The sequence below is a fragment of the Chiloscyllium punctatum genome, chromosome 14 (assembly GCF_047496795.1).
Source record: "Chiloscyllium punctatum isolate Juve2018m chromosome 14, sChiPun1.3, whole genome shotgun sequence".
NCBI lineage: Eukaryota > Metazoa > Chordata > Chondrichthyes > Orectolobiformes > Hemiscylliidae > Chiloscyllium > Chiloscyllium punctatum.
This window is the reverse complement of record NC_092752.1, coordinates 19486643-19498328: the sequence shown is the minus strand read 5'-3', so window position 1 is coordinate 19498328 and position 11686 is coordinate 19486643. Positions and strand designations below refer to the sequence as shown.

Sequence of the window (11686 nt, the reverse complement as noted above, 5' to 3'; positions counted from 1 at the left end):
TGGGCGAATGCGTTCCTTTATGCGAGGCAGGGGATTGGGCGCCTGAGAGTAATCTTTCCTACACTGGACATTCTACTGTGCTGCAATTTAGCAAAAACTGAAATAAACGAGATTAGCAAGATATTGCTAGTGTTTGCACTCGTATTTACAGTCCAAGCACTACTTTGCTGCTTTTGGTCATTTATATAAATGGATTGGACATGAATAATGGTGGTATGGTTCGTAAGTTTGCAGATGACACCAAAATTGGAGGTGTAGTAGACAGCGAAGAAGGTTATCTGAGTACAACTGGACCTTGATCAGATGGGCCAGAGGAGTGGCAGGTGGAGTTTAATTTATATAAATGCGTTTTGGTAAGGCAAATCAGGGCAGGACTTTCAAGAAATCTTGAATATGGAGTCACAGGGTAGTGAAGAAGGCATTTGGTATGCTTGCCGCAAGTCAAATGGATCTCTAGGTGTCTAGCAACGGTGATGTCATCAAGCAGGGTAATGAAGCAATCACTGAGACATTCTCACAAACATATCAATGAGCACCAACCATTGGACTTTTAACTTTTTAGATTATATACATCGGGAAGCAAATGACAATGGAATTTTAGTAGAAGATTTTTTAAATGTGAAATTTTGTGCAAAATCTTATTTAACATACAAGACATTGGTAAGGACACATTTGGAGTACTGCATATAATTCTAGTCACCCTGCTATGGGAAGGATATTATTACATTTTAAAAGGTGCAAAAAGGATTTGCAAGGATGTTACTGAGACTGGAGCATATAAGTTACAAGGAGAGGCTGGATAGGCTGGAACCTTTTACTCTAGAGTGTAGGAGGCTGGCAGATGACCTTTTTGGAGGTTAGTAAAATCCTGAGGTGCATAGGTAAGGTGTACAACAAAGGTCTTTTTCCAAGGATAGGGGAATTCAAACCTTGAGGATAAAGTTTTAAGGTGAGAGGAAAAAGATTTAAAAGGTATCTGAGGGCCAACTTTTTCACATAGAGGGTGGTGTGTATATATGGGCTGAGCTGCCCAGAGGAAGTGATTGCAATAGACAAAAGACATTCGGACAGGTATACGGATAGGCCAAGGTTTGGAGGGATATGGGCCTAATGCAGGCTAATGAGACTGGTTTTGTTTAGGAGACCTGGTCAGCATGGCCAGCTTGGGCTGAAGGGCCTGTTTCCATGCTGTATGACTCTCTGTCTCATTGACCAAATATAAAATTGCTCTTTCAGTTTCAGTAAAGCTGTTTAGCAGGAATATAAATTTAGCATGTTGCTTAAAATACAGCTACACTTTATTTTTAAAAAGTGTAACAGTTTTAAGGTTTTTAAGTGAGACTAAGAGTAAGCAGATGAAGTTCTCTCCTGTTTAATTAATCAGTTACAGGGGAACCTCGATTATCCGAACAAGATGGGTGGGCACTATTTCATTCGGATAATCGATTATTCGGTTAATCGATTAAAAGCCCTTCCCCTGGGGCTTGGAGTTTTAAAAGTCTGCTCCTCATTCAGGCCACTGCAGCAGCACACAGCGCATGGGCCTCTGCCCCAACACCGCGCCCCAACCCCATACACCCCTACCTCCTCTCCGGGGCAGCTGGACTGGACACCAACAAGACTGCTGCAACTGCCTTTGTGGGGTAAGTCTCCAAATAGAGCACGTGCACACACACACAACTTTTTACTGCAACTTTTTGACAAATTCCACCTTTGCCCTGTACAGGACAATGTTGGAGAGATTACCTGGGGAAAGGGGAGGTTTAGGGTACACCCCTGTATAAAACTCCAGCGAAAGTGTGGGGAGAGAGAGAGGGCAGGGGGTCAGTCATTTAGAGACGGTGCCTGTTTAATCATGTAAACAAAGGATGTAATCGCTGTTGGTAACATGTCTTTGATGTAATGTTTCTATCGGGACCTCGAGATCTCCTTCGTACAATCTGATTTTTGAATAATTGGTATTCGGATAATCGAGGTTCCTCTGTATTTTGAGGAGGGTTTTAATAACGCATCCTCTGGAGAAACGTGGAATTACCGATCGCTAACTGCGGACTCCAGAAGTTGCTTCAGAGCAACAATGAGCAGTTTTGGCGTCTGTTGATGCAAAATCGAGCTCAATATCACAAACAAAAATGTGGAAGACCAAAGATCGTTTCCTGTTCTTTGGGTTTCTTCTGATAGTTTAACTCAAACCCACACATTGAGTTTAGCATGCTTCAGTATATTCTGGTTTAAAACCTAAAAGTCTGCTTTGAAATGGATAAAAGCAAGTTTGATCCATTTTTAAAGAAAAGCAGTGTTAACTCACACTGTAACACACAGACATGTTTTGTTATATTCCAACTGCAGCTTATTTTTCCCTTTGTTTAATCGTTTCCCATTAATTCTAAAAAATTCCTTATGTGGCTCAGGTATCACATTTTGTTTGAAGTCATTCAGTTCCCACTCCAAGCATTGTACCATAGATGTCAACTATATCTCTCTCTCCATGGCAACAGTCTGAGATTAAGGCAGTCTGTTCCCAGCCTTGATGTCACATTTGATCCTGAGATAAGCCTCCAAACTATCCATATCTCAGGCCACCTATTTCAACCTCCATTGCCTCATTTGTCTTTGCACTGCATCTCTACGCACCTATCCCCAAACCGAATTTCCAAGTTCACTTCAGCCAACTGTCTTCGCGCTCTCATAATTACTCTTAATTAAGTTTAAACCGCTGGTCTTGGACCTTTTATCCTTAAAACTGCAAAATTCAATCATGTTACCATCAGTGCTATGCAGGGATACATTCACAATGAGGTAATTCATTAATCCATCCCATTGTGTATTACCATATCTAGAATAGCCAGAATATGGTTGACTCTCAAAAAATGGCTCTAAGAAATTTTCCTGAAACACATTACAAACTTCCCTCACAGATGGCCCTTGCCAATCTGATTATTTTAATCTATACGTAGATTAAAATCACCCTTGATTACTACTGTACCTTTCTTACAGGGCCCTATTATTGCTTCCTGTTTTTCCTGCTATGCCCCAGTTGTATAGTTCATTGGTGAGACTGTATCTAGAGTAGTGTGTGCTATATTGGTTTCCTTATTTAAGACAGGATATAATTGCATTACAAGCAGTTCAGAGAGGTTTCAGTCAGCTCATTCCTGAGACTAGAGGGTTATTTTATGAGAGGAGATTGGACAGGCTAGGCTTGTATTCATTGGACTTGAGAAGAGTGAGAGGTGATCTCATTGAAACAAGACCCTGAGATGGTAAATATTGAAGGGATGTTTTCCCTTATGGGAGAGAATAGAACTAGGGGGCAACAATTTGAAACAAGGGGTCTTCCATTTAAGATGGAAATGACGGGAATTTTCTTCTCTCAGAATGTCTTGGGAGAAATACATACTATACTTTTTACCATAGTGACTGAATTTCAATTGGTGTGAATCCCCTGGGGAATGGTGTCGTAGAGTTTTGGGAGAAGACTTATGACAGCATGGAATGAGAGTTTGCCATTGTTGGTTTGATGCTCATGACTCCAAAATATCTCTCAATTGGAATCCCAGTCCAATCTTTCAGAAGCCTTGGCCTTCAATCTGTGGAATTCTCTTCTCAGACTGGTGAAGGCAGACTCATCGAATATTGTTAAGGCAGACGGAGAGAGATTGTTACATAACGTGATCCTCAAAGGATATAGGCTGTAACCAGGAGAGCAGGTTGACAGAATCAAATCAATCACAATCTTCTCAGATGGTAAGTACGCTTGATGGGCCAAATGGACGAATTCAGTTCAAACTTTTAGGTTTGTATGAATGTTTATATGCAACCAACTCAGCTTATATATTGTTGAAATCCTCACCCATTCCTTCATTAGCTTTTAGACTTGACAATTCCAATTCATTCTTGTTTGCTGTCCCATCTTCTACCCCAACAAACCAAACACCAACCTGAAGTCTGCATTTTGTGTTTTAACTCATAGGAAGTTCTGTTCACCTATCGCTGTTTACCGACGTACATTGGGAACTGGACAAGCAATACCTTGATTCGAAATAAAGAATAGCAGATGCTGGAAATCTGAAGCAAATTGCTGGAGAAACTCAGCAGTCACTGCACACAAAATGTTAAATGTATTTTCGACCCAGAAATGCTGTCACACTTGACTTTCTCCAGCAATTTGTTTTTTTTTGTCTTGATATTAAAATTCACATCCTTGTTTTCAAATCCCTAAGAAGCATTGTCTTTAAAATAAAATCGGTGTAATCTCCACAGCCATCTATGATGCCTGTACGGACTTAATTCTGACCTCGTGTCTTCCCTCTTTAAGTTGAGACCCCATCAGAGGCCTTGTGTTCCGGTGACGAGGCGCCAAGCTCTGGAAATTCCCTCCTTCAAGACAATCCCTAAAACTTTGGTCAGCTGGCTTAATTTTCTCCTCCTGTGGCTCGCTCTCGGAATTTTCCTTTGAAAACCTCCCCGCGAACGTTTCATTTGCTTAGAGGCGCTACCTAAATGCAAGGCGCTGCGGTGGCTGTACAGTTGTGATTGTGATGTTATAAGAGGTGGGGGAACAGGTTGAGGTGCCTCCAGGATAGAGAAACACGCTGTGGTCAGTGTTCCCTGATATTTCCACAATGTGTGTGTCCGTATGGCCAGTCTCCATGTCATTCAGAGGTGGTGTTCAGCGGCTGCTTGCAGGAGAGCTGACAGCGACAACGTTACAAGAATCTCCATGGTGACTCGGGCTTTGCTGCAACATTGAAAGGAGAGGAGGTTGCAGGAGGGAGGGATATGTCTATTGCTCCCGGAACCGAATAAATAGTAGCATTTCTTTTCCATTGACTGCGGCTTTTTTCTGTTTCAAAACTGACTTCAGTAAAATCCAAAGTAATATCCCTCCCCCCACCACCATTCCGGAGATTTTTGTTATCTTAAGACCCAGAAATCGCTTTCCCTTTATTCCATATGTTCTGATGGGTCAAGTCAATGGCCTGCTCTAAGTAAAACTCTCATATGGGGTGAGCGCGTTGGATTGCTTTAGTTCCATTGCTGTAGCGCCCCATGAATACGAGCCTGGAGCAGCCTGTCGTCCGTTCCGGCTCCGGGAGAATACCTGAAACTCGGCACTTCTGCACCCCCGTAACGGATTATGGCGAGGCGGCAAGTGGAGAGCTACACGATGTCTGGTGCAGTGACAAGTCACTTGATCTTTGCAGGAAAGACCTCACCTGCCTCCGGTTTGACATGCCAAGATGTATCGAGGTAAATTGGTTTCTCTCTCTTCCATCGCCAATTTGTTCTGCACTCTGTTGTTCCTTTGCACTTTTGTTCTAACGCTATAAAGCTAAGTTTAGAGAAGAGCTCCAACTAATTGTTGTTTCCTTTCGAACATCGAACAAGTTTCCCTTCTCCAAATGTCCTCATTTCTCAATTTATCTCCATTATAATTCATCTAAACAGTAGGCGGAAACGCCATTTTAAGCAAGGCATGTTTCTGCTGAATATGATCGTATGTTTAGGTCAGTGTACATTGAACCATGATGTGGAGGTGCCTGTATTGGACTGGGAGAAGACAAAGTTTAAAAATCACACCCAAGATTTAGTCCAACAAGTCTATTTGTAAGCACAAGCTTTCGGAGCACTGCTTCTTCTAGCTAGTGGGGCAGGATACATTGAACTACCCACCGACCAGGAATATTGACCCAGCAGCCTGATAAAAGTTCGGACCCAGGTATTCAGTGATTGAGGTTCCAAAATAACCCAGCAAGCACTGGGGGAAATACTATAAGATCCGATTATTCAGTGAAATCTGGTTGGAATCTCCTAAATTTAACAGATGTGACAAAACATGTCAACTATGTGCATGATATATGATGTAGGATTGGGTTTTGGAAGTGTAAATATACATCATCTGTGAATAGTCTTAATGGCCAAAATTTGTGATATTTGTCAACTGCTTTCACTCTAACTTTATCCTTGCAATTAGTTCCATTCATTTAGCCTTGCCCTGGATTTGCCATTTAAAATTATGTCACTCCCTGATATTAGCAACAGGAATATTGTTCCAATTGTTGTACAACCTCAAGGAAATACAATGTTTAATCAAAAACCTCTTTATTTGCACAGCTTTAAGTACTCCCCTCCCCTTTTTTGCTTGATACATAGCTGACTAAGAAAGGCTAGGGTGATATAGGACATTGGTGAAGCCTCTTCTGGAGTATTATGTCCAGTTCTGGTCGCCCTATTATAGAAAGGATAGGAGGGTTCAGAAGAGATTTACCACACAGTTGCTGAATATGTAAGGTTTGAGTTATAAAGAACGACATGACATTTTTTTCACTGGAGGGTGGTTGAGAAGTGACCTTATTGAGGTTTATAAAATCATGAGGTGTATAGATAAGGTTAATGGTAGATGTCTTTTCCTAGGATGAGGAATTCTAAAACTCGGGGGGCATAATTTTAAGGTGAGAGGGGAGAGATTTTTTAAAAAGACATGGGGGCAAATGCTTTACACAGGGGGTGGTTCACACGTTGAATGAACTTCCTGAGGAAGTGGTGGATGCAGGTAGAGTTGAAACATTTAAAAGGCATGTAGATAAGTACAGGTCATTCTGCTATAACACACGTTTTGTTAACACAAATTTGCTATAATATGATTGATGAATTGGAGACACTGTTTCTAAAGCACAAAGTTTTAAAGTGTATATTGGTTTTAACGTGATTCCAGCTCTGTTAGTTTAAATTATGCTGCTATTACACAATTTTCTTGCACAAGGGTTGCACAAGAACTACCATGTTATAACAGAACTGACTGTACCTGAATAGGAAAGGTTTGGAGGGATATGGGTCAGGATTAAACAGGTGGAACTAGTTTAGTTTGGGATTATGTTCGGCGTGGATTGATTGGACTGAAAGGTTTGTTTCTGTGCTAGATGACTCTATGGCAGCTGGTAAACATGTCCTTCTGTACTTCAACTGCAGGCGTGGTTTACTTACCACAGCAGGTAATGCATATATTTTCCTGATCAACTTGTTTGGGGATATTATTGTGCACTTCTTGAACAGGAACCCAGGTTCTTCCTGGCTGAGAGATAGGGAATGTTACCACTGTGCCACAAGAGTCCCTTAGCTGTCAAGGTAATCTTTAACCTGTAATTAACTTCACATGGAATGCAATTCAATACATCTACCCAAATCTTAGTTGTGAATAATGGGAGTGTCTTGGGCATCAAACAAAGGAGGAAAGCAGAATTTGGAATTAACGTTGCTGAGAGAAGTGGAGGAAAAAAAAAGACAGGTGGGTTGGTGATGGAATATGAACATGGACCCAAGACAGTGAAGGATGACAGCATGGAAAGGATTTTTGACATAAAGCCACTGGGACTCCTGTTGCCTCCAGGAGACTCTGTCCTTTAGGATCAGTAGAGTAAGCCTTGGAATGATTGTTAGAAAAAATCTGAACTTGCTTACTCCTTTGAAAGAAAAAGGGTGCAGTTGTACTTTGTGGATATTCTTCCTGTTACATGCAATAAAATAGAATATGCCAGAGAAATTCAGCAGGGTTGGTAGCTTCTGTAGAGAGACAAACCAAGGTAACACTTTGGGTCCATTATGATCCATTTGGAGCTGAAAGGGTTGCAAAATGATGGGTTTGTGCTCTAGACAAAGAGGGAGTTGTAAGTGGAATAGGTGGTGAAAGTGCCCTAGAACAAAGGCAAAGCGAGTATTACTGGTGCTAGAGGAGGGATATAGAATGGATGTTAGTAACGGAAAATAGGTTTGAGAGCAAAACAAGACACTGGGTGGTGGTCATCAAAATGAAGGACAGTATTCCTGATCTGAAGTTGTTGAACTCAGTGTTGAGTCCTGAGGTTGTAAAGTGCTGAAGCAGAAAATGAGAATCTTTTCATCCGGCTTTGCAAGAACGCTGCACCAGACCTAGGACAGAAATATTGGTATGAGGGCAAGGTGCTGTATTGAAGTTGCCAGTGGTCATTCTTATGGACAGAGCTGAGGTGTTTCACAAAGTTGTCAATGCAGATGAAACTGCATCGTAAGCAGTGAATACAGTACAAGTAAATTGCTTCACAAGATGTGGTCAGCATGGATAAGTTGGACTGAAGGGTCTGTTTCCATGCTGTATATCTCTGTGATGATGATGCTATGTGTTTAGAACTTTGAACAGTGAAAGGGAGGAGGTAACGGAGCATTTTCTGTGATTGCATCATAGGAAGAAAGTGAAGAGATGTTGGATGTGATGAGTAACCAAGTGCAAGTTGTTTAATTTGATAGATATTGTTATGAAGACAGTTAGAATACCTCTTAGGGACTGGGAGGAATGTGGTTAGAATCATTGTGAAGCAGACTGGGAGAGTGGACCTGAGTGAGAGCTGGGATGTAAAAAGAATATGATTTTCTAGACTATAGTCTCCTCTGACTTGAAGGGGAACCAGTTGAAGCAGAGCAAATCTGGGGGTGAACAGTGGCAGTAGAGCTCCTCAATAAAAGCTTGAGAGTCAAAGCCCAGATTGAACTCATTTGCAGCAACTAAACCCCAACAGGAACCCCAAATAGGATTCAGAACAGCAGACAAAATTGACATTGGCACAAAACAGTAAGCTAAATGGTGGGTAATGGCTGAGTTGTTTCATCCACTTTATACTTGCATTAAGGAAAGGAAAGAGATTAGCTTATTTTTAAAAAAGAAAACCCAATTATTTTTCTGTTTGTCTTATGGTATGTGTAGTTTAGGTGCATTAGTCGGGGGTAAATGTACGGTAGGAGGAAACGGGCCTGGGTGGGTTACTCTTCGGAGGATTGTTGTGGACTTGTTGGGCTGAAGGGCCTGTTTCCACACTGTAGAGAATTCTATGATTCTATGTAAGAGTTTGTTTCAACTAACGGTATGGCAGGGGAATCAGTCCTCGCTGCTGCGTGGCCTACAGGAATTGCCGTCAATTTGACCCACTTGAGCAAAGTGTTTTGGAGTATGAGTGTCAGTTGCAAGCACTACGATGAATCCACGAAGCTAAGAGCTAGGTGGATAACATGTTTTTCGATATGATCACCATGCCACTTAAGGAAGTGCAGTCAGGGAAGGAAGGTTAGACTGGTAGTCAGGGAAATCCCAGTGTGATGACATATGACTTTAAGAGGTAGATATAGAACGCAAATTAATTGCAGAAAATAGGTTTGAGAGCAAAGCAACACATGGGGTGGTGGCTGTCAAAATAGAGGACAGTATTTATGGTATGAAGTTGTTGAACTCAATGTTGAGTCCTGAGGTTATAAAGTGCCGAGGTAGAAAATGATATGCTTTTCTGTCCTATCTTTTTTTTAATGAAGAGAGATTGAGACAGAGGTAGTGAGCAGTCTGTTCCAAGCCAATAAGGTAAACAACTTATCAGGCCTTGGGCTTTTTTTAAAAGTTGGAACAATAGAAGCAGCCTGAATGGGTGGAGTCAGGCTCCCTCAAAAACAGGGTTTTAGTTTAGCTTTCAATAGTTGTTGGGGGTATTACAAGTCTGGCATGTTGTACCTGAACTGCAATGGGGCCAGAATCCTGTGGGGATGGGTGCTTTGCTGGTGTTGTTCGTGCGTAGTTTATACAATTTGACAGGGGAATGGGATATACAGTGAAGGTACAATAGTGAGTAGTCAACAGACAAATGTGGAAGAAAAGCCAAATTAGTCTGTGACAGGCAGAGCAAATATGGTCAAGTTGAGACATAAGGGAGAATGGCCAGTTTGAACGGTGTTTCTTTTAACACTAGGAGTCTTAAGAATTAGGTAAATGAGTTAACACATGTGACGCCTTTGCTATTGTGGCGATGTGGTTGAGGGAGCTCATTATTCTGGGGTGTATTGTTTTCAGGCAAGACAAGGAAGGCTGTAAAAGAGGAATTGGGATGCAATATTGATGACAGAGTCAATTACTGCAATAAAGAGGGATGATGTCACAGAAGACTCTTCAACTGAGGCAATATGGATAAAACTTAAAAACAAAAAAGAGACCATTGTTGTGCATGTACTATAGACACCAAACTGTCAGGAAGATTGCAAGGGCAAATAATTTCAGAGTATTCTAAAAGTAATAGGGTAGTAATAATAGGGAATTTTAACTTCCCAATATTAGCTGGGATAGACATAGGGGGCTGGTAATACCTTTTAATGCTTTTTAAGACAGCATGCAGGAAGTCCTACAACAGAGCTGTATCTAATTTTAGGGAACAAAGCCAGGCAAATAGAAGTGTCATGAGGAAAGCATTGCGGGTGATCGTGACTGTAATTCAGAAAGATTTTGGTTAGTCATGGAAAAGGACAAGAATGGTTCAGAAATAAAGGTTATGAGTTGGAGCAAGGCCAGTAAGAGAGGTTCTGTGAGCAGCTACTTGTAGGAGAACCTACATCGGACAGCATCAAAAAGGAAATAGTGAAAGTGCAGGCCATCATGTACCTGTACAGGTGAAGAGTGAGACCAAAACACCAGAGAATCCTGGATCGTGAAGAATGTGCAGAATTTAATAAGAAAATAAGAAGGGATGCTTAAGTAAATAGTAAAGTCGCCATGGTCATACCTGACTATACGGTTGTTTTCTCATTAGAGAGAGATGACTGGTGGTGGTTTAACACTTGGGTCACCATGCCTCATGCAAGGAGAGAGATTGAGAAGGAGAATCCTTCATTGTAACTTTAGCTGGTGTGGAGATTGCACCCATGCTGTTAGCCTCACTCTGCATTGCAAACCAGCCATCTAACCAACTCATAGAGTCATTAGAGTCAAACAGCATGGAAACAGACCCTTCGGTCCAAGTAGTCCATGCTGACCGAGATTTCTAAATAAAACTAGTCCCATTTGCCTGCGTTTGGTACATATCATTGTAAACCTTTACTAATCATGTACCTGTTCCAAATATCTTGTAAATGTTAAAACTGTGCCTGCATCTACCACTTTCTCTGGCAACTTATTCCATGTGCAGAGGAACCTCGATTATCCAGTATTCGATTATCTGAATTTGGATTATCCAGCACAATGGCAAGATTCCAATGCTTTGCTAAACTGTGTTATCTGGCGTTCAATTATCCGTATTTTGATTATCTGAAAAATTACTCCCCATCCGTGACGTTCAGATAATCAAGGTTCCTCTGTATGTGCCACCCTCTGTGCAAAGAAAGTTGCCTCTTGGGTGTCTCTTAAATCTTTACTCTCTCACCTTAAAACTATGCCATCACGTTTTAAATTCCCCTGCCTAGTGAAAAGACTTTTGCTATTCACCTTATCTATGCCAGTCATGATTTTGTAAACCTCCATATGGTCACCCCTCAAACTCCTACACTCCGGAGAGGAAAGTCCCAGCCTACTCAACCTCTAATTATAACTGAAAATGTGTCGCTGGAAAAGCGCAGCAGGTCAGGCAGCATCCAAGGAACAGGAGAATCGACGTTTCGGGCATGAGCACTTCTTCAGGAATCGTGGGAGGATTGGAAAGAGAAGTTGTTCAGAGTGAGGACCAGTTCAGTCAGTCGAAGGAGGGTGTCAGTGGAAGGGTACTGGTTGGTTCAGCAGGAAAGGAAGAAGCGGAGGGCTTTGAGTCCTTCGTGATGGGGGATGGAGGTGTACAGGGACTGGATGTCCATGGTGAAGATAAGGCTTTGGGGACCGGGAAAGTGAAAATCATGGAGGAGATGGAGGACG

The 11686-nt window shown here is 41.7% G+C and overlaps 1 protein-coding gene across 2 annotated transcripts in view; it reads left to right on the top strand.

The window, feature by feature from the left end:
* Window positions 1-4364: 4364 nt before the first annotated feature.
* LOC140485468 (uncharacterized) overlaps window positions 4365-11686 on the top strand; it is a 45757-nt gene continuing 38435 nt past the window's right edge. For both annotated transcript variants that reach the window (XM_072583672.1, XM_072583671.1), the window contains exon 1: window positions 4365-5253. In XM_072583672.1, coding sequence (XP_072439773.1) covers window positions 5141-5253 — 113 coding nt within the window. In that variant the 5' untranslated portion in view covers window positions 4365-5140. The remainder of the gene's footprint in view (window positions 5254-11686) is intronic.